Source organism: Bos indicus, chromosome 2, assembly GCF_029378745.1.
Source record: "Bos indicus isolate NIAB-ARS_2022 breed Sahiwal x Tharparkar chromosome 2, NIAB-ARS_B.indTharparkar_mat_pri_1.0, whole genome shotgun sequence".
Classification (NCBI taxonomy): domain Eukaryota; kingdom Metazoa; phylum Chordata; class Mammalia; order Artiodactyla; family Bovidae; genus Bos; species Bos indicus.
Window position 1 is genome coordinate 14,505,888 of NC_091761.1, and position 24,017 is coordinate 14,529,904.

Here is a 24,017-nt window from a genome sequence, read left to right on the forward strand (position 1 = left end):
GATTTAGAAGTAGGGGGCTGAGAGAGAGAACGTTAATGCAAATGAACCTACAGAACAAATGTGGAGGCCAGAAACCACTGTTGTTTTCTAGGAAATTAAATGTAGCTCAGTATTGCTGCATTTTGAGATTAAAGAAGATGTGGTGGGAGGTGGGCCTACACAGGGAACGGCCAGATCACAAACAGCCCTGCAAATTATTTCCAGTGCCTTGTCCTAAAGGGATGGGTGTGCATTTGAAGGGTTATAAACAAAAATTCACAGGGTCAGATTTGTGTGGTCAGCTCTCAGGGGTGGGGATAGGCAGATTGGAGAGAGAGAATATTAAGGCAAATTTAGTTTGAGTACATTGTTATTACATATAGGTCTATAATGTGAGCTGAAATATAAAAATTATGTAGGAACTTTTGTATAAAAGATTCTGTAAAAACTTCATTGAGTTATAAGGCTGAAGGATCTTTGGATTTTAATTAGGGCAAATAGGATCTATTGGTCAATGGGAAAAATACTGACCCAACAGAAAAGCAAAAAGTGCTCCAGTCACTAATTGACCTTGTAAAGGAGAGTGACATTAAACATGGGAACCCTGCTCTTCTGTGAGCCTCTCTTTCCTCGGAAATAAAAGATCCTACTTGGTTTCCTATAAAAAATAAACTATACAAAAATACATTGTGTATACTGAAGCACTGCAAAAATATAGGGTATTTATACATTGCTCTTTAAGATCTTTAAGTAAAGCAAACAGCTAGTCTCCAAGAAGGCTGCAAACCTGTTACCAATTCTGCATCTATGAAGAAGCAGTACAAATCTCATCCCTGAAAACATCAGGGGACAACACTGTATTAGGTATTAAATGAAGGAAGACAAGCCCTACAGACAACATCTGCCTGCACTACTAATAGGCTTTTTTTTTTTCTTCCTGGAACCCCCACTAGGGTTGATAACAGTGGCGTGTGTATATCTTAGCATGCTGATAGTGTGGCATTAACCCTCCAAAACACTACTGGATATAATGCACATACACTTCAGCAGAGCAGGAGATAGATTTCTCTATTTTTAGTAACTATGTACTGATACAAACATATATTTTACAGTATAGTAATTCAAATAAAAATAAAAATTGTAAATTGAGGGCTCCTTGAAGAAATAGCTGATCCTCTAAGAGTGGGGCAGAAAATATACAAATGAGCCTAGAGTGTTTTGTAGTGTCAGAAAGTAAGAATATGCTAAAACAAACAAGCAAACAAGAAGCCCTGTAATAATGGTGTGAGCAACAAAATAAAGTAGTACTGAGTTGTAACCCAGAGTATTAAATAAATATCCGTGAGTTCATGCTGATGAAAATAAATGATTGAATAAGTAAATAAATGGAGGATGTGACCAATGTTCCATGCAAAATGGATTCCAAATCGTTATTTATTTGTAATTTAGTCTAAAAATTATATTTACAAAATAATTTTATGTAGATACTTTTTTCCAAGGAGGTGGCATAAAACTTCCCACTCCTTGAGTGTGAACTACACAGTGACTTCCTTTCAAAGTAAAAAATATGGAAAAGAGATTAGAAAACAAAACCAAAACAGTACTGCGTAGTGGGGAGACACCAGGCAACCACCTCCGCCAAGTGGATCAAGGTCAGCATCAACAGTGATAAGTCTGGTTCATAGCATGTACCCTTGATATCCTATGATGACATGGTCACTTTATATCTACAGTCTTTCTCCTCAAAACCCACAACCCCAGTCTGGTTATGAGAAAAACATCAGACAAATCCCTTTAGAGGGATATTCCAGAACATACCTAACCAGTACTCCTCAAAACTGTCAAGGTCATTAGAAACAAGGAAATTCTGAGACACTGTCACAACCAAGAAAAGCCTAAGGAAACATGATAATGAATTAAGGTGGCATCCTGGATGGGTTCCTATATCAGAAAAAGGACATTAGGCAAAAGCTAAACAAATGTAAATACAATATGGACCTTAGTTAATAATAATGAATCAATATTGGTTTGGTAATTGTAAAAAACGTACCATATTAATATGATATGTACATCATAGGAAAAACTGGATACAGCATATATGGGAGCTCTCTGTATTATCAGTTTTCCTGTAAATATAACACTGTTCTAAAATACAGAGTTTATTTTTTAAATAGTATAATTTGAGTTGGAATTTACTGTGTTTTAAAAGTAATGTTATTGAGAGGAAAGATATGAACCAGACTTTTAAAGATGGAATCAAATGCACAAGGATTTCCAAATGCATTGAAAAGTGATGTCTATTTAGTCCATTAGTGGAGCCTTTTCAGACTTTGCATGACAGCAAAGTAATTTGTGATAATCCATATAGGATTTAACTGTCTACATCATGGTATCATCTTAAATGTTTTGTGAGTTTATGTGAACAGAAGGAATGAAAATAGGGAGCAGTGTGTTCTACATTTCCATGACACAGTCCATTTAACTCACAGACATTTGTAAACATGACTCTTCCTTCTATAATCTAAAGGGCCTCACCCTCTGGTTCCCCCAGACCTAGTGTGACTCTCCTCACATCCACTGCTAACTGCTCAAATCCCTGTACAAGGATTTACCATGGTGTGCTCTACCTGTCCATTTGTGTGTTGCTTTTCCAGACTGGTCTCTCAGAGGTGTGGATTTTGCCTTGAATCTCTGCAGCCACATAGCTTTAAGGCCATGCCTGGAGGCTCATATGTGATGTGTGGCAGTACATTTCTACTGCTTATACAACTGAATTTTACCATTTTCAGACTTGGGGAACATGTAGAGATACTGGGTCTTGGTTTATCTGTTCCAACTAAATACAAAAGTTCATCTCTTCCCCTACTTCTAAGATAGGAAGCCATTTTAAAAGTTGCACGTTATTTAAATAGAAGAATATAAATGTAAAAGATTAAGATTAAAATAGGTGTAAATATATACGGACACACAAATGAAACCATATTGATGAATAGTGGTTTCCTCATCAAAGTTTAATTGGCACCACATGAGATTAAGTTTCCTGTCTCAAATTTCGAACTGGCAGTTTAATTTATCTCAAGAATCTTTCAGTCTTTCAACCTAATAATCTATGACAATGCTATAAAATATTAAATGCACTCATACTTGCTGATATTTTCCTCTTGTATCACTCTCTCTCAGTGCTGATGTCAGAAAAGAAGACATCTTAGTGACTTTCAAGAAAGATACATTCTCAGATCAGTTCTCCAATCTGACCCAACCTTCTGAATTCAAAGAAATGAGGAAAAGATTAACATAGAACTTAGTGAAATAAACTGAAGAGAAGTGAAGGAAGTAGATCTAGAAATAGAAGCAGATTTGGTTTAAAAAAAAATTGTATATATTTAGAATGTTCTGTGTTATCTGGAAATCTGTTAAAATGTTTCTTGAGTTGCATAAATAAACCCCACCCTATGCAGTAAATAAACTGAGCCAGCGTGGACAAAAAAGCCAAGATTCAGAAAGGCAGATGTGAGGAATATCTGGAGAACAACCACAGAGGAAAAGAAATGTTTAAAAAAAGGAATGCAATGTGGTGAAGATACTCTAATGAGAAGCTAAAAGATCTTGTTATCTTCTCTCCCTGACTTTTCAACATGCAGGGGCTGATGAAAATAGGATATTATGGCTGGTCTATTCCTCTTGAGAATTTTTGTTTTTCAGCACACTTAGAAGAGGATGTCAATTCAGGAAGAGTGAATTGATCATAATTCTATATAATCATTGTTAGCCTACCTACATTGCCAAATTATAGGCTGCATTTATATGATTTTCTGCTCATCTATCTGGCTAGAAATGTTTATTGCATGATTGTGTTTAGCACTCCAAATTGACCATTAACCATCACTTTGTTCTTATGCTTTTTTGAAATATAGTATTTATTTAATTTAAACATTAGTACCTCTGAGAGGACTGTTAAGTTAGCTGGGAAAAAGAGGGATGTGATGTCTGAGAAGAGGAGGCTGGTGAAAAGAAGCAAAGGAGAATTTTGTTACAAAGTAAGTAAAAGGTCTAAGACCAGCTCCACAAGTCTACCTGAGACTGGTACAAATATAAGTGGAGTGAATGTTGCAAGGTTTGGTTGTCCACATGCTTAGGAGGATCAGGCACCCCTAACTCTGACTCTTCAGTTCCTACTGGGAAGAGAGCACAGCTCTGGCAATGTTTTATTCATCTCCAAGACCTTTCGTCCCTCCTTCGTCTCACCACTGGGCTTTATTCTGCCATTCTGCAGAATCAGGGGAAACAAGGAGGGGTGCGCCTGACTCTAAATTCAACACTCAAATAATTACTCAAAATAGATCTTAACACTGTTGTTATTTAGTCACCAAGTCATGACCAACACCTTTGTGACTCCAGGAACTGTAGCCCCCTAGGCCCCCTAGTCCATGGGGCTTTCCCAAGCAAGAATACAGGAGTGGGTTGCCATTTTCTTCCCCAAGGGTCTTCCTGACCAAGGGATCAAACTAGCATCTTTTGCATTGACAGGCAGATCCTTTACCACTGAACCACCCAGGAAGCCCCAATTTGAAAGTTAACTGGCACTTAATTACATGGCTCTATACAGTCAGCAAAAATAAGACAAGGAGCTGACTGTGGCTTCAATCATGAACTCCTTATTGCAAAATTCAGACTTAAATTGAAGAAAATAAGGAAAACCAGTAGATCATTCAGGTATGACCTAAATCAAATCTCTTACAATAATACAGTGGAAATGACAAATAGATTGAAGGGATTAGATCTGATAGAGTGCCTGAAGAACTATGGACAGAGGTTCATGACATTGTACAGGAGGCGGGGATCAAGACCATTCCCAAGAAAAAGAAACGCAGAAAGGCAAAATGGTTGTCTGAGGAGGCCTTACAAACAGCTGAGAAGAGAAGCTAAAGGCAAAGGAGAAAAGGAAAGATATACCCATTTGAATTCAGAGTTCCAAAGAATAGCAAGGAGAGATAAGAAAGCCTTCCTCAATGAACAATTCAAAGAAATAGAGGAAAACAATAGAATGGGAAAGATTAGAGATTTCTTCAATAAAATTAGAGATACCAAGGGAACACTTCATGCAAAGATGGGCACAATAAAGGATAGAAATGGTATGGACCTAACAGAAGCAGAAGATACTAAGAAGAGGTGGCAAGATAACACACAGAAGAACTATACAAAAAAGATCTTCATGACCCAGCTAACCACGATGGTAAGATCATTCACCTAGACCCAGACATCCTGGAATGCAAAGTCAAGTGGGCCTTAGGAAGCATCACTATGAAAAAAGCTAGTGGAGGTGATAGAATTCCAACTGAGCTACTTCAAATTCTCAAAGATGATGCTGTGAAAGTGCTGCACTCAATATGCCAGCAAATTTAGAATACTGAGCAGTGGCCACAGGACTGGAAATGGTCCGTTTTCATTCCAATCTTAAAGAAAGTCAATGCCAAAGAATGCTCAAACTACTGCACAATTACACTCATCTCACATACTAGCAAAATAATGCTCAGAATTCTTCAAGGCTTCAACAGTACTTGAACTGTAAACTTCCAGATGTTCAAGCTAGATTTAGAAAAGGCAGAGGGACCAGATATCAAATTGCCAACATCTGTTGGATCATAGAAAAAACAAGAGAGTTCTCCTCAAAAATCTACTTCTGCTTTATTGACTACTCCAAAGCCTTTGTCTGTGTGGATCACAACAAACTGTGGAAAATTCTTCAAGAGATGGGAATACCAGATCATCTGACCTGCCTCCTGAGAAATCTGTATGCAGGTCAAGAAGCAACAGTTAGAACCGGACATGGAACAACAGACTGGTTCCAAATTGCGAAAGGAGTATATCAGTCTGTATATTGTCACCCTGCTTATTTAACTTATATGCTGAGTACATAGTACAAAATGCCGAATGGATGAAGCCCAAGCTGGGTCAAGAATGCCAGAAGAAATATCAGTAACTTCAGATATGAATAACACTACCCTTGTGGCAGAAAGCAAAGAACTAAAGAACATCTTGATGAAAATGAAAGAGGAGAGTGAAAAAGTTGTCTTAAAACTCAACATTCAGAAAACTAAGATCATGGCCTCTGGTCCCATCACTTCATGGGAAATAGATGGGGAAACAATGGAAACAGTGACAGATTTTATTTTCTTGGTCTCCAAAATCACTGCAGATGGTGACTGTAGCCATGAAATTAAAAGACGCTTATTCCTTGGAAGAAAAGCTATGGCCAAACTAGAGAGCATATTAAAAAGCAGAAACATTACTTTGCCAACAAAGGTCCATCTAGTCAAAGCTATGGTTTTTCCAGTAGTCATGTATGGATGTGAGAGTTGGACTATAAAGAAAGCTGAACAGCAAAGAATTGATGTTTTTAAACTGTGGTGTTGGAGAAGACTTTTGAGAGTACCTTAGACTTAAAGGAGATCCGACCAGTCAATCCTAGAGGAAATCAGTCCTCAGTAGTCACTGGAAGGACTGATGCCGAAGCTGAAACTGTAATACATTGGCCATCTGATGGGAAGAACTAACTCATTTGAAAAGACCCTGATTCTGGGAAAGATTGAAGGCAGGAAGAGAAGGGAATGACAGAGGATGAAATGGTTGGATGGCATCACTGACTCTATGGACATGAATTTGAGCAAGCTCTGGGAGTTGGTGATGGACAGGGAAGCCTGATGTGCTGCAGTCCATGGGGTTGCAGAGTGTCAGACATGACTGAGGAACTGAACTAGAACTGAACTGAATATTACATGGCACATCTTTGCCACTGTACATAACATCCTCCAAAATCATTGTCACTGTCATCCTCCAAAACTGTGTTAGCCTTTTTCTTCAGCCAGTATGATCTATTTCCTTCTATGGGGTATTCCTTATTTGCATCTATTGCTCTATTGTGAAAGACAGTGATCAAATTGAGATAAAGTATCAAGATCATAGCCATCCTTGGAGAAAAAAAAGTAGGAGTTTCAATGCCATAAACATTCAGAGAAGATCTACTGGACATATTAGAAGAACAATCTCTGGACACTGAAGTAGCTAAACTTTTCCCTTAAAGAAATTATGAAGAATGAGAGGAAGCAGATGTTTTCAGAAGTTCATGAAAAATCTTCAGATCAGTCGCTCAGTCGTGTCCGACTCTTTGAGACCCCATGAATCGCAGCACGCCAGGCCTCCCCGTCCATCACCAACTCCCGGAGTTCACTCAGACTCACGTCCATCGAGTCAATGATGCCATCCAGCCATCTCGTCCTCTGTCGTTCCCTTCTCCTCCTGCCCCCAATCCATCCCAGCATCAGAGTCTTTTCCAATGAGTCAACTCTTCGCATGAGGTGGCCAAAGCACTGGAGTTTCAGCTTCAGCATCATTCCTTCCAAAGAAATCCCAGGGCTGCTCTCCTTCAGAATGGACTGGTTGGATCTCCTTGCAGTCCAAGGGACTCTCAAGAGTCTTCTCCAACACCACAGTTCAAAAGCATCAATTCTTCGGCGCTCAGCCTTCTTCACAGTCCAACTCTCACATCTATACGTGACCATAGGAAAAACCATAGCCTTGACTAGACGAACCTTTGTTGGCAAAGTAATGTCTCTGCTTTTCAATATGCTGTCTAGGTTGGTCATAACTTTCCTTCCAAGGAGTAAGCGTCTTTTAATTTCATGGCTGCAGTCACCATCTGCAGTGATTTTGGAGCCCAGAAAAATAAAGTCAGCCACTGTTTCCACTGTTTCCCCATCTATTTCCCATGAAGTGATGGGACCGCATGCGATGATCTTTGTTTTCTGAATGTTGAGCTTTAAGCCAACTTTTCACTCTCCTCTTTCACTTTCATCAAAAGGCTTTTTAGTTCCTCTTCACCTTCTGCCATCAGGGTGGTGTCATCTGTATATCTGAGGTTATTGATATTTCTCCCGGCAATCTTGATTCCAGCTTGTGTTTCTTCCAGTCCAGCGTTTGTCATGATGTACTCTGCATAGAAGTTAAATAAACAGGGTAACAATATACAGCCTTTAAGTGTTAAAAATGGTAATGTGTTAGGTTGGTGCAAAAGTAATTGCAATTTTGGATCATGATTTTAAATTATTATAACTAGGCTCATAACACATCTTTATCATTCAAAATAGGAATCATTACACTCAACACATTTTTGCCAACAAGACATAAGTTTGATTATTCCTGTAGCATAAAAATCCATGCTTTAGGATTTGACAAATTCTTCAAAAGCATTTTCTTCCTCCTGCTGGTTGTGGAAGTGCTTTCCCTGCAAAAAGTTGTCAAGATGCTTGAAGAAGTGGCAGTAGGTAGGTGAGAGATCAGGTGAATATGTGGCAAGCCTTCGTAGCCCAATTCATCCAACTTTTGAAGCTATGGTTGTGTGACTTGTGGTCAGAGGTTGTTGTGGAAAAGAAGTGGGCCCTTTCTGTTGACCAATGCCAGTTTCAGGCATTGCAGTTTTTAGTGAATCTCATCAATTTACTGAGCATACGTCTTCTCAGATGTAATGGTTTCACTGGATTCAGAAAGCTGTAGTGGGTCAGACCAGCAGCAGACCACCACACCGTTACCATGACCTATTTTTGTGCAAGTGTGTCTTTGGGAAGTGCCTTGGGGCTTTTACTCGGTCCAACCACTGAAGCTGGTTGTTGCTGGTTGTTGTATAAAATTCACTTTTCATTGCACATCACAATCCAGTTGAGAAATGGCTTGTTGTTGCGTAGAATAAGAGAAGACACTTCAAAGTGACAAATTTTTTGGTTTGCGGTCAGCTCATGAGGCACACACTTACAAACTTTTTCACGTTTCCAATTTGCTTCAAATGCGGAATGACCATAGAATGACTGACATTCTGTTTTTCAGCAATTTCTCATACAGTTTTTAAGAGGATTAGCTTTGATGATTGCTCTCATTTGATCGTTGTCACCTTCTGAATGGCCAGCCACTACACTCATCTTCAAGGCTGTCGTCTCCTTTGGAAAACTTCTTGAACCACCACTGTACACTTGTTAGCAGTTTCTGGGCCAAATGTGTTATTGATGTTGTGAGTTGTCTCTGGTGCTTTACAACCCATTTTGAACTCAAATAAGAAAATCTTTCAAATTTGCTTTTTGTCTAACATCATTTCCATAGTCTAAAATAAATATAAAATAAACAGCAAGTAATACAAGTCACTAGCAAAAAAACATAATTAAGAAATACACATTAAAATTATGTATAACATAATTTTATGTTATACATAAAATGGCTGACACATTTCCACCCCCATTGTTCATGTGTGTGTGTGTGTGTGTTTTACTGAAAGGCAAATGCCTTCAACTAAAGACAGCAAAGCAAGCACCATTGATTTAAAAGGAAATCTGAACATGAAACAAATCGACCGACTGAAAAACTGCTTTGTATAGCAGGTTTATTATATCATGTTCAGTTCAGTCACTGAACTGTTCAGTGTCAAAAGGCAAATTGCAACAATGCAAAACTACAATTACATTTGCACCAATCTCATGCTGCTGCTGCTGCTGCTGCTAAGTTGCTTCAGTCATGTCCAACTCTATGTGACCCCAGAGACGGCAGCCCACCAGGCTCCCTCATCCCTGGGATTCTCCAGGCAAGAACACTGGAGTGGGTTGGCATTTCCTTCTCCAACGCAAGAAAGTGAAAAGTGAAAGTGAAGCCGCTCAGTCGTGTCTGACTCCTAGCAATCCCATGGATTGCAGCCTACCAGGCTCCTCCTTCCATGGGATTTTCCAGGCTACTAATGGTCTTTTCATACTCTTCATGAACCTAGGCAACCTCGACCAACCTAACCAACCTAAACAGCATATTCAAAAGCAGAGACATCACTTTGCCAACAAAGGCCCGTCTAGTCAAGGCTATGGTTTTTCCAGTGGTCATGTATGGATGTGAGAGTTGGACTGTGAAGAAGGCTGAGCACCAAAGAATTGACAGTTTGTTGGAGAAGACTCTTGAGAGTCCCTTGAACTGCAAGGAGATTCAACCAGTCCATCCTAAAGGAGATCAGTCCTGAGTGTTCATTGGCAGGACTGATACTGAAGCTGAAACTCCAATACTTTGGCCACCTGATGCCAAGAGCTGACTCATTTGAAAAGACTCTGATGCTGGGAAAGACTGAAGGCAGGAAGAGAAGGGGACGACAGAGAATGAGATGGTTGGATGGTAGCACCGAGTGAATGGAGATGAGTTTGAGTAAACTCCGAGAGTTGGTGACGGACAGGGAGGCCTGGCATGCTGCAGCCCATGGGGTCTCAAAGAGTTGGACACGACTGAGTGACTGAACTGAACATGATATAATAAACCTGCTATACAAAGCAGTTTTTCAGTCGGTCGATTTGTTTCATGTTCAGATTTCCTTTTAAATCAATGGTGCTTGCTTTGCTGTCTTTACTTGAAGGCATTTGCCTTCCAGTAAAACACACACACACACACACACACACACACACACACACACACATGAACAATGGGGGTGGAAATGTGTCAGCCATTTCCTGCCTCAAGATTCAAACCTACTTTGCTTTTCTGAAAACATGATTCAAGCTATCCAAAAATAATTTAATTGACTGTTCTGTAAATTACAGGGCTGACCACCATGTAAACACCAGAGAAGTCATGTGGGTATTCAGTAGTCAGCTATCATTTTTCTGATAATCTTCAGAACTTTCTACTTACACAATTATAAAGCACTATATCACACAGGGTAATGGAAAAGTAAGTCTGTTTCTTATGCAAACTTAAGCTTGTCATTTTATGCATAATATACATTACAAATTTATGACTTACATGGTCAACACACCATATCTGAAATATATCAGTCTAATGAGAGTGTTCATAATATCCTCTGGTTTTAAGGGATGTAATCTTGACATAAGAGGTCTATTTGATAACTTGTTGAATGGTGGCCTTCAGGGGGATCAGTGTCAACTAGAGAGAGATAAGTGTGCTACAGACTTTTCTTTGCCCTGTTCTGTTTGATATGTCTATTACAGATGTAGATAAAAAGACCAAAAATAAAATATATAATCTGAGGGTGACAGAACAATTGAGATGATAGAAAATAGAGTAGAATAGGTGATGGAATCATTATATGAATTATGACATGTTCCTGTGACAACTGATTCTGAGAAAATGAAATTCAGTTGATATGATAGCACTGTGTTGCTTTTTGGCTAAGAAAAGATGTAAAATGAGAAATACATTATAAATAATATGGCTTTAAAGCAGTACATGAAAAAAAAGCTTTGAGGTTTTGAATTCATGATAAGTTCACTGTTTGTCACCAATGTGTATGGCTGCCAGAAAAAGCTATTCTTCATCATCTCCCAGAATTTGCTCAAATCCATTTCCGTTGAGTCAGTGATGTCATCCAACCATCTCATCCTCTGTCATCCCCTTCTCCTGCCTTTGGTCTTTCCCAGCATCAGCGTCTTTTCCAATGAGTTGGCTTTTTGCATCAGGTGGCCAGGAGCTTAAGCTTCAGCATCAGTCCTTCCAATGAACATTCAGAGTTGATTTCATTTAGGATTAACTGGTTGGATCTCCTTGCAGTCCAAGGGATTCTCAAGAGTCTACTCCGGCACCACAGTTCAAAGGAATCAATTCTTCTGCACTCAACCTTTTTTATTATCCAGCTCTCATATCCACACATGACTACTGGAAAAACCATAGCTTTGACTATACAGACCTTTGTTGGCAAAGTAACATCTCTGCTTCTTAATAAACTGTCTGGGTTTGTCATTGTTTTTCTTCTAAGAAGCAAGCATCTTTTACTTTGGTTACAGTGTAGGAAACAATTGGGAAGTAGAGATAAGAGACTGTATGGAGAGTAACCTTTTATATATAAGAAATGAATGTGATTTGAATTGTTATTGTGGCATTGGAGATAAAATAGAGGAGGGGAAGGTGGGAGAGATACTAATGGGGTGCACTTCACGAGACCTGGTACTCCACTAATGAAGAGAGTGAAGGAGAGGGAGAGTCACTAGAGAATCCCGGAACTCAGGAAGAAGCACCTCCTTGAGAAGGGGAATATTGAAGGACAAATTGATTTGCTGTGGAGATCAAAATGTAGTTTTTAACAAGCTAATTTTGATCTCATGATATTTGATCTCCATGAGATTTCTTCCTATGACATAAGAAAGACATGTTACGTAGGTGATTGAATATCTGGAGTCTGGTCAGTTTTTAGATTTGCTACAGCAAAAACCTGGAACTTTTGATTATCTGGCTATAACCCAAGCCTAATATATTGTTAATAGAACCTTCAAAAGAACATAGCCAATCTAATACTCTGAGGTTAGATGCAGTGGAAAAAAATGGAAGTGATATTTTATACATCATTTGGTAATTATACTAGTTACTCTTTAAGCTTGACAAGTTAGAATGACTATAATGTTGTGGCTATAAAGGTGGCAAGACCAAGAGCTAAATCTGCTATTATTTTCTTAGAGTCAATATTCCAATCTAATCATGAAACATCTCTAAAGGAAGAAAACCATGTCCAGATTCTTCTATTTACATTGCCAAGTTTGTTTCATATGATGCTGCCATCTTGGCCGCAAGCTAATTATTGGAAGGATCAGGTTTTAGTCAGAGGCAATCACTTAATCATTCCAGTGGTCCATGAGATAACCTTTGTTAAGAATCCAGGAAAATTGAAGCATCATTCTTGATGGTAACTAATTTTCCAAATCAGATTTTCTCTTTGATCAGAGGGAAGGGAAGTGGGGAAAAGCAAAAATAGAAAAACAGAAGCATATGGAGAAGAACTTACCAAGGGGATGAAGAGGATCAACCAGAGAGTGGAAAGCAAAGAGAAGCAGAAACAGAGTCACAAGTATGACAATTAGTAGAACAAGGTTTAAGGGACATCCTCTCCTGAGCAGATGACAATATGGCTGAATTCCCTAATTCATTATGGTTATTCAACAAGTTTTTATTGACCACCTGTTTTGTGCCAGGAACTGTACTAGATGCTGGGAATATCAAATGAACAAGACTGTTATCATGGACACCTCATTATTGGTACCTAATGATTGGGGCCATGGAAAAAATTGAGGTAGCGCTGTAAGGATGTAGACAGCAATGGTAGGAGGGGCAGTTATCAAGAGAGAAAGACCTTTCTGAGGAGGGAACAGTAGCTGAGCCAACTGTGAGGCCACTGGGTAAAGAGTTTCTCAAGCAAAAAATGTGGAAAGCACAAATGCTCTGATATGAAAGTGTGCTTGAGATGTTTATAAATAATGAAAAAGTCCATGACATTGAACCCTAATGTGAACAGGGGCAGTATGAAAGGAGATAAGATCAAAGAGAAAGACCAGTGCAGCTCATTCAGGGAGTTGTAAGCCATGATTGGATTTTTCATTGTATTCTGAATGTGACAGGAAGTTTTTGAGGATTTGATCAAGGGGATCGCATGATCACATCTGTGAGTTAGACGAATTACTCTGGTTTGTGTGTAGAGATTAGATTGTAGAGGGTCAGGAGCAGAAACAGGAGAGTAGTAGGTAGGCTACTTCAGCAGCCAAGGCAAGAAAGAATGGTGGTCACACAAGGCAATAGCAATGGAAGATCCAGAAAACAGAGTAGGGGTCATTCTTGAAATCAGCACTAACACGAGTAGATGATGCTTTGGTAATGGGGAGTAGTCAAGGATTGTGCAAAGATTTTTGTTTTCGACGGCTGCATAAGATTTATTGAGATGGGGAAAACCCAAAAAAGAACCAATGAGTTTGGTTTTGGACGTGTTAAATTTGAGACGTTTCAATAAGTGTCATTCATTCAAGTGAAAAAAATTGGTAGCTAGTTAGAAAGTCTGAGGTTCAGGAGATACGTTAGGCCTACAGATATAAATTTGGAGGTCATTAGTCTATCATTCCTGACAACGTACCTGTTTAAAATGGTTTTCTCTGCTCTATTTCTTACCCTCTGCCCACCTCTGAACTTTCACATAGAACTTTCATCATAAGAGGTAACCTGGACATGTCTCTATTTCCAGAAATCTGGTGGGGCCATAAATACCATAGTAATTGAAAGGGGGAAAAATAAATGAATATAGGAGCTGGGAGATGAGTCTATCTGGGCATTAATTGCAATGACATTTGGTAGATGTAGCATCTCTCTCCTGTCACTTTGGCCTCTGTGTCCAGTAACTCCTCAGAACCTAATATGAGAGAAGAAGGGAATCTGGCTAGTTTGTTTTGTTTTACTAACTAGCTACTCACTGGGTCATTTACGAAACCCTAGTTGGCCATTTGGTCAGAGTGATTTTTTTCAGAACTATAAATCACTCCTGGTACTACTTTGCTCTCCCAGCAAATATTTATACACTCAATAATTGCATATTCCACTGCAATTTGAAGAATTATACATTTCAGAGCAATTGTATTATTGATTTTGCATTTCAGTAACATTTCCTTTACTAATTCATCTTTCTTATGATTGAAGTTTCTTAATGTGCTCACAATGCACCATATGTTACTATTGCTTAATTCTGTCCTGAAATATTCATTTCTGTCTCTAAAGGGACAAGTGGACTGATTTCTCTTTTATCAGAAGCAGGAGACTCTCCTAGGTATTTACAGGTAATAAATGAGGACCTAAGTGGCTTATCCCCCAATAGCCTCATGAAGGCATTTCTGTGCTTTCTCAAGTCTTTAACTCATGAAAAAAAAAGATTATCATATGTGTAAAATATGTACAATATGACTAATGTCCTTAAATGTTAGGGTCCCACATTCTTATGATATTAGAGAGCTAAATATAATGAAAACTATGAGCCCTTGGGATTTGATTTTAAGATTTTCCTTTAAAACTAATGCTATTATTCTCTAAGGACATGAGAACAGTCTTTATTTAGTTAAACTAACCCAAAATAGAACAGAGGAAATCATTAAATGAGTGAACATATATCTTTCGTTGAGGCCCATTCATGCCAAAACTGTCGTGTCTTAAAAGTACAAGATGGCTTACAATAGGCAAAGTATCTTCAAAAATGATTACACTGGTCTTGAGAGAAGGAAGCCTAATAGCCTCAATAATTACCCTGAAATGAACTACAATGCTGATTGCATTATTTACTGTAGTCTCATGAACAAGCAAGCATGATATTTTATAGCTGCGCAGGAAGGAAGTTTATGGAAAGTAGCTATTAATGTGTCCATTTATATCCCACCTCTCTGTAAAGGCCCCAAATCTAGAGAGAATACAGAGTGGAAAATTTCACTCCCGATTTAGACATCTCTCTAGACTCCAGAGTAAGCTGCTCAGCTGGCTTCTCTTGCAGTTGAAACAAAGCTGGACGACTGCATGATGAGCCCCTGGGCCAGCAGCCCAAGAGCCAGGCTGGAACATGAGCTGCTGGACTCTCCCTCATGTCAGGGATACTCTTGTGTGAGAAATGAAAGAAGCCTTCCCTGAAATTGATGTTGGTCAAAATTCGGATGCACTTAGATGTACTTTTAGCAGTTCTAATTTGGAGGGGAAGGGTAGAAACTCTGGGAGAATGCTGGAACCTGAGCTAGCCTTCTTAGTTGTTATTTCAGCAGCTGTTATATGTACAGCTAATAGCTGTCTGATTGGGTTTCTTAGAGCTGCTTCTGACACAGGATAATGAAGCAACACTTTACAGTGTATCTGTCCAAAATTCAAGAACTACTTTGCTTAAGCCTGGGGAAAAAAAAAAAAAAAAAAGATAATTAACTGTGAACATCGGCAAGAGTAATTAGGGGTTCTACAAAAATCTCTGCAAGGAAAACATGTGAGAAAGGGTAAAAGGAAACTTTTGTCATTATTCTGGAAAATCTGAACGTCCAGACTATGATTTTGAGACATATCTAGTTATTCCTTCTTCAACTGTTTCACTCTTGGTTAAACAAGGTTTCAAATAACATTACCTTACTGAAAGTCACATTACCAAGTTGTAGAGGTGAGACTAGATGTAGCTTTTAAGCAGGTATAAGGTGTCTGAGAGCAGAATGCCTGTCAGCCATGAACTTAGCACTCTCAAGAACCCGAAACAGTACCTGAACAGTACCTTTCATGGCGGGTGCTGTGTACACACTCTGCTTCCTTTGCTTAGGGGTTGCATTCTGTGCCTGGATAAAGAAAAAAAGGAAAAGTCTTATATTTGGATAAAAAGTACAATGTCATTAGCCCTTTGAGAGAAATAAACACCTATTAACAGTTTAAATAGAGAAAAGAAACTACTACTAATCCTTTGCATTTTAAAGAAAAACATAAATGCCAGGACAAAATACACTCCGAAACTATGACTGAGGTATAATTATATCTGTTTGTAGAATTGTTAATGGTTCTGGAGGGTTAATGAGAGTCTTTGTTAAGTAATACCAATCTATAACCCTATGGAATTGAGATGTTCAATCTAATAGCTTCATTTACTTGAAATTAGTGTTGAGGTACTTTTCCTTCATATGTTCAAAAGATCTTTCATAACAAAACTGATACTTAACACTCTTACTTAAGCACTTTGGATCAGAATTAATTTATTGGGGAAGAATTTTTTGCACTAAAAATGATATAAATTGGAACACTTTTCAGGGCCAAAGTTTTAAAGTTTAGATGGAGATAGACATATAGATAGATAAAGGTATGTATATATGTATAAACCATTATTCATTATAATAAATTATATATATGTGTTCTATACCTCAATCAGATTATATCAAAAACTCCTTTTTAATAGCATATCTATTAAATATTTCAGTATGGCAAAGACTGGAGTTTTCATGTCTGGAGCATTTATTTTTGCTTCAAAAACTTCGAGTATAAACAATTGCAAGATACTTTCTGAGGATTGTGCTAGGCTTTCCATCCATATTAGAAAGAACATAATGTACAGAGGCTGAAAAATACTAGAAACTGTTTCACAGTAAATAGAGCTTCAGGCATCTTTACTCACACGTACTGAAGCTTACTTGCCCTCAAAGGAGTCACCAAGATGTTGGTATTTAGAGAATGCAAAAACAACCTATTAAAAACTGAAAAAATTCAACCAAATAGTTCCTGAATCCATATCAACCAAAGCAAATGGTACAAGTAAATTTCCCCAGAATAGAGTGTTGTGATCTGTCTATTATGCACAGACGCAGGCAGGGCAGCTCTACATTAGTATAAATGTGTGGATGACCGAGACTTCTGTCTCTACTGTAATCTGTTACATCTGGTTGATTTCAAGAAGCATTCACTTCCAGTTTTATTATATATTTATTCCCATATATACATATTCAAAGATGAAGTAGAAAACTAATTCTACATAAAAGTTGGTTTGTTTAGTAAAGTTTATTAAGTAGTAAAAACTATTTTTATGTAGGGATTTAGTTTTCAAACCATTTCATGTTTATAATTTCAATAAATTTTTAGAAATGTTTTGAGAGACACGTTCTGGTATTTTGTTCTTTCTACATTGCTGTATGCCTACTCATGTGGCCATTGGTTACTGAGTCTGCATGAATCCGATTCAATACTTATTCCATTTATGGACACATTTGCTCATTTTCTTGTATTTTGTATATCCTTTGTTAGCAGCTACCCCAGCCTCCCCTGGTTCACATTTTCAACCTGAAGTCCTGCATGTGTGTGTGAAGCCTCTGGCCTCAGGGTCTGCTCTCGGTTCCACACATCAGAGAACCTTTAAGAGGTGTCTGTCCTCCACCTTCTTGTTGCAGGATTCCAACACTGGCTGCCCCAACCTGTGATGGTCACACTCCACCAGCCACTAAACTGAAACTATCAATACCATATTTTGACTCTAAAATCAGTAGTTTATTTTAGAGGTTTTTCCCAGGGGTTAGTATTTCGTAGGTGGAGAATCAAAGGTAGAGGTCACAATTTAATGACACCATTTTACTGTTTATCCAGTCAGGAAAAGCACATTAAATAGTTTATACAGCACAGTTGTATTGATATCATATTTTGCATCACAATCAGATTGAGCTGGTTGTGTTTTTAGCTGATTGGATTGGACATATATTTAACACAAAATAGAAGAAAACTTACTTCTGCTTGTGTGTTAGTCACCCTCTTGTCATCTATTTCTGCAAGAGAAGTAGGTGCAATTTAGATACGTTTTCTTATAATATTCACATTAAAATTTCAATAACATGGAACAGAATGAATTAATCATTTTCTAATGCTTATACAATATCCATGACTTAGTCTAGTGGCTGAGAGGGAAGCGAGACACAGAAAGAAAAAGTTGCCTTCTGAGATAACCCTCTCGCAAAGGTTTAAAAGGGTAATAAAAAAATTATACTGAAATCCCAAATGGCCCACCAGCAATCCAGAAGGAGGACCAGGGAAATGCTTCAGACCAGCTGTTGGCTCATGAACTTCACAGTGTTAAGGCACAAATAACCTCTCCTCATGGATTTTGCAGTGTATTGACTGTAGCCTATGTCAATTTTACCTGTTTACCTATAAGCAGAACAAAATCTACTTTTCCACTGAGCCCAATCCTGACTCTAAGAGAGGCAGCCCTCTCTTTTCTATACGCTCCTGGAAAGAATCAGTAACTTTGTCAGAAATATTTCTTATGACACATCTAGGGCAACTTCAAAAATATTTTTAAACATCTTGGAGTCTCTAAAGTTTCTTAAATACAAATGTCCATTATTCAATAAAAATTACTAGATAAAAAAAGAATAATAACTAAGAGCATATGAAAATGCAGAAGCCAACTCATAGGTGATTCACGTATTGAAGTTCACAATCTAAGACTATGATTAATACATTCAATGAAAATAGAAGGGGACAAAATAGATTTAAAGATAAATCATTTTAACATAGAAATATAATCCATGAAAAGAAGCAGCTTCAGAATTTCAACAGATAAGATCTCAATTTAAAATCCAATGGATTAGGGGCATGTTGAATCTAGCAGAAGATACAAATATGTTAATGAAACAGGAGACAACTCAGTAGTTATCCAAACTAAAGTACACAAAGGGAAAAAAAAGAATGGAAAAAACAGAACAGAGAATAACTGACAATTGAGATACAATCAAACATGTGTAAAATAAGGATAATTGGAGTCCCAAAAGTAGAAAAGGGAGAGAATGGAAGAGACAATGATCAAGGATTAAAAAACAAATGACACTGATATAAGACACTGAATAAACCCCTAGACAGAAAGAAGAAAACCAAAAGGAGAAAAAGGAAAATTGTGCTTAGACTTAACAATAGCAATACTTCTGATGGCCAAATATAAAAGAGAAAATCTTAAAAGCAGCCAATTGAGGAAAAAAGTCTTCAAAAAGCAGTAAGGTAGACCAAAACAATAAAACGATGGAATCAGATGGTAAACATTTAAAGTAATCAACCCAGAGTATTATATGTAGTGAAATTACCCTTCCACAATGAAGATGAGATATTAAATCCTGCCTACTCTAAGACAGTTTTTGCTTTTTTTTTTTTTTTGTAATATATATCTTTCTTTTGGTCAAAACTGAAGTAGTAAAGCTCCTTGTCCAATTTCTAATTTTAAGATATTGAAAATTTACAATTTTTCTGATTTCCTTTTGAGTGTAATTATGGCAGTATGGTTCCTGAAATAATATTTCTGATAAAAGCTTGTTGTGTCTTTATTCATAAACACCATTAAGAATGCTCAGCATATGTTTCAGTTATACGTTCTGCTCCATTTAATAAATGAGCTTATATACTTTGGCAGAAAACTGAGATATTATCCTAAGTATATTTATATTTTCACTCAGCATTCTTTTTAATTTTTTCTAGCCCCACTTTGTAGGAAGAAATTAATTCTGTTGCACAGAGGAGTAGCAACAGAGAAAAGCAGTTTAGTCCTCTTTTTGAGGTATCCTAGAGATTTAATCATGACATTGGTGCCATCTTTGACAGTCTCAGAAGGAATTTACCATCAGATCTCTGAAAGCAGAAGTGTTTCTAAATAAAACCACATTTCAGCTGATTATCTTCTATTTATATACCTTTGAATATATATGTATTTTTTGGAGATCCTTGGATCACAGCTGATGAGGAGATAATCTGTAGTTGAACCCTATAGAGAAGGGCAGACTCAAGGACAAAATTTCCATAAACGCTTTAGGTTTGCTAGTTCAGGAATGATCACTGACCCACAGGTCTTCAGAACTGAATGAGAATAAATCAAATACAAATGAAATAGCTGTGCACAGTTCAGCTCTTCGTTTTGCATGTGAATTTGTCATTTCCTTGTGGTTTTAGCATTTTAACATAGAAAAAGTCAGTTTTAAAGTACCAGAGAAATCTATCAGATATTTCTTATAGTAGGGGACTAGAATATTGCCTTGTTTCTTTCTAGCAGGGCTATGCAAACTCTCCTAAGACAGCTATGGTAAAGCCTCTGTTTTTGACTTTTTATCAAACTCTTCACTTTCCAAAAGGAACTCTATTCATGAGCCTTCTCGCTGAAAACCTGCTGGGCTCTGTTGGAGGCCTATCATTTGGGGCTGTGAGTTAAACCACCAGGCAGTGGTTTCAGCTGTGTTTTTCTTTGGGCTGTTAGATTTAGTAAAAACTGGGGCCCAAACTGAAGCCGCCAGAGCAATGAATTTAAATGCATTGGAAAGGGGGATGTGGGAAAAGCAGCAAACAGTAGGGATAGCTTCACACTGTCGTGCCAAGATTCACACAGCTGTGTTTTTCTTCTTATATTATTTATAGCTTTCCACTTTTAATTGACAAAGTTCGGGATATAGCCTCATTATCAAATAGATTTTTCTCTCTCAGAGCTCCCCACGAAATGGTTCATTTTTGTGGCCGCAGAAAAGAACCAGGTACAAAGTATTCTATGTGGCAACAGTGAAGGAGATGACAAGGAAAACGCAAGATGAATCATGTTGGGTTATTAAGAAAGAACTCTCAACCAGTAATTGTCTTGTGATAGAGGTTAGAAATATTCCAAACTACTTTTATGCTTATATTTCATGATTTCTGCTGTCATTTCCAAACACAGTAAAAGAAGAACAGAAAAATCAGATCATTTAAAACCTCAGAAGTCTGTTTTTCATTAGTAGTCTTGATTTTTATAAACTTGGTTTCTCTTATAAAACATTTTTTATCCTACCACAGAACCAGCTTATGTGGGGGTCAAAGAACTGTTGCATCATCTTATCAGTTGTAATTTTTAGTCTTTGGTAAAGTTTTTCTTCTTGTTTGGCATTTGGATTTCCCACATTTGCGCCAAGAAAATAAATTGATTCACTTAATGCATGGGTTTTTTTTTTGGGGGGGGGTGGGGATGACATCTGTTTAAACAGTTACACTCATTCCAGTAATTCTGATTTTTAAAAAGTCTATCTTGTTTTCATCGAATTACCTAGAAAGCTGATTATGTCATATTTTATATCAATTTTATAGATTTAAAAAAATATCAGATATTTCAGGTAATTGGACTATCAAGTAATTATTTAACAAGCACTTATTGTCTTCTCAGCAGTGTGCTCTGTCATTTTGACCTAATAAACCTAATACTTTTAACAGAGTATGATTAATGAAGGTTTTATCCAATTTAAAACACTAAAATCTCACTATTCTATCACACAGAATACCACAGAGGTATTCATAGCAGAGTCCCCAAATCAAGACCCATAACTAAGAGTAGGGAAACAAGGTGAACACAAGAAAATTATTCAGAAGTTAATCATTTAAATGGTGATGATAGGGAATTTCAAGAAAATCTACTTTAGAGATAGGTCTAAGAGGCATTGATATGAGAACATATTTAGCTTCTTACTAAAGTTTAGAATATTTAGTACTCTTTCCACTTCATAGAATGCCTTGTTTTTTTTTTTTTTTCCCCCACTAGCTGTTAAAATTGACAGGGACTTTTAAAATCTGATTTGTAACTTGTACCAGTCCATCAGAAAAATATGGAATAATTTCCATTTTTAAAAAAGGTAATGGAATATAAATGTAAATTTCTTAATGTTCCTTTATAGCTCATAAATTTAATTACTTGACATAATTGTTCAACCTGAAAATATGATATCAGTGTATTTCTAATTTAAATTGTCAGCTCATAATTTTTGAAGACCAATTTTGGGGGCTACAATTCATTAAGAAAAACTGGGAAGCAACGCTACATTTAAAATTAGATTTAAACGTATTAAGAAGCCAATAGAAGTGGATATTTGATAATTTTGAAGCTTCTGTACCTTAATCAAACTGCTAAACTAAAGGATTTCTTGTTTAAGTCAAATTCTTATTTTCTATTTGAGATCCTCCACTGAAAAACAATTTAATTTTTTCCCAAATTTTTTGCATTTTCAACTGTGTAGATGTACCACTGTGAATTTCAAAATAATTTTATCTAAGTAGATCTATCATGAACAGACTATTATAAAATGACGTAAAGTAACAGTTTCCTTTTAACTAGATTTCTCTATAAGAAGTAAAATTCTCTTTTTTAGCTATAGATGAAAGATATATTCCTAAAAGTCACAAAGTATCTCCATATTAAAAATATATGTCCCTATAAACATGTGGTAATATTTTAATAGCTTAATCCACTATAGGCATTCTGTCATCAATAGTAAATGTGTTTCTGTTAGGAACAGAAAGGAAGGTCAGTGGAAGTATATCTTTACAATCCTATCCCACTTCGTATAACTTTTGTAGATTTGAAAAATATAGAAGTTAGCTTTTGTCTTAGAACATCTATAAACATTTTCTTGATGTCATAGGCAATATTTCTCCAAAAAAAGATGCTTTATTCACTTTTAAAGCATGGAAGATTAAACATCTCTGTAATCTAGTTCTAATTCAACTCTTAGTATTTTATCTGTCCTAAAAATCGTAACCTTCATACACTCTCTGTTTTCTTGTCTCAAATGTAATTTACTTGAGGATTTTCAGTATGCTCTAAAAAGCAATGATTATTTATCAGATCAGATCAGTCGCTCAGCCGTGTCCGACTCTTTGCGGCCCCATGAACTGCAGCACGCCAGGCCTCCCTGTCCATCACCAACCCCCGGAGTTCACTCAGACTCACATCCATCGAGTCAGTGATGCCAACCAACCATCTCATCCTCTGTCATCCCCTTCTCCTCTGGCCCCTAATCCCTCCCAGCATCAGAGTCTTTTCCAATGAGTCAACTCTTTGCATGAGGTGGCCAAAGTACTGGAGTTTCAGCTTTAACATCATTCCTTCCAAAGAAATCCCAGGGCTGATCTCCTTCAGAATGGACTGGTTGGATCTCCTTGCAGTCCAAGGGACTCTCAAGAGTCTTCTCCAACACCACAGTTCAAAAGCATTAATTCTTCGGCGCTCAGCCTTCTTCACAGTCCAACTCTCACACTCATACCTGACCACTGGAAAAACCATAGCCTTGACTAGACGGACCTTTGTTGGTAAAGTAATGTCTCTGCTTTTGAATATGCTGTCTAGGTTGGTCATAACTTTCCTTCCAAGGAGTAAGCGTCTTTTAATTTCATGGTTGTAGTCACCATCTGCAGTGATTTTGGAGCCCAGAAAAATAAAGTCTGACACTGTTTCCACTGTTTCTCCATCTATTTCCCATGAAGTGATGGGACTGGATGCCATGATCTTCGATTTCTGAATGTTGAGCTTTAAGCCAGCTTTTTCACTCTCCTCTTTCACTTTCATCAAGAAGCTTTTGAGTTCCTCTTCACTTTCTGCCATAAGGGTGGTGTCATCTGCATATCTGAGGTTATTGATATTTCTCCCAGCAATCTTGATTCCAGCTTGTGTTTCTTCCAGTCCAGCATTTCTCATGATGTACTCTGCATATAAGTTAAATAAACATAGTGACAATATACAGCCTTGACGTACTCCTTTTCCTATTTGGAACCAGTCTGTTGTTCCATGTCCAGTTCTAACTGTTGCTTCCTGACCTGCATACAGATTTCTCAAGAGGCAGGTCAGGTGGTCTGGTATTCCCATCTCTTTCAGAATTTTCCACAGTTTATTGTGATCCACACAGTCAAAGGCTTTGGCATAGTCAAGAAAGCAGAAATAGATGTTTTTCTGG

The 24,017-nt window shown here is 37.4% G+C and overlaps 1 protein-coding gene across 1 annotated transcript in view; it reads right to left on the reverse strand.

The window, feature by feature from the left end:
* PPP1R1C (protein phosphatase 1 regulatory inhibitor subunit 1C) overlaps positions 1 to 24,017 on the reverse strand; it is a 120,834-nt gene that overhangs the window by 50,821 nt on the left and 45,996 nt on the right. The window contains exons 3-4 of the mRNA XM_019969786.2: positions 18,025 to 18,062; positions 16,043 to 16,103 (exon numbers count right to left, since the gene is read on the reverse strand). Of these exons, the coding sequence (XP_019825345.1) occupies positions 16,043 to 16,103; positions 18,025 to 18,062 (99 nt within the window). The remainder of the gene's footprint in view (positions 1 to 16,042; positions 16,104 to 18,024; positions 18,063 to 24,017) is intronic.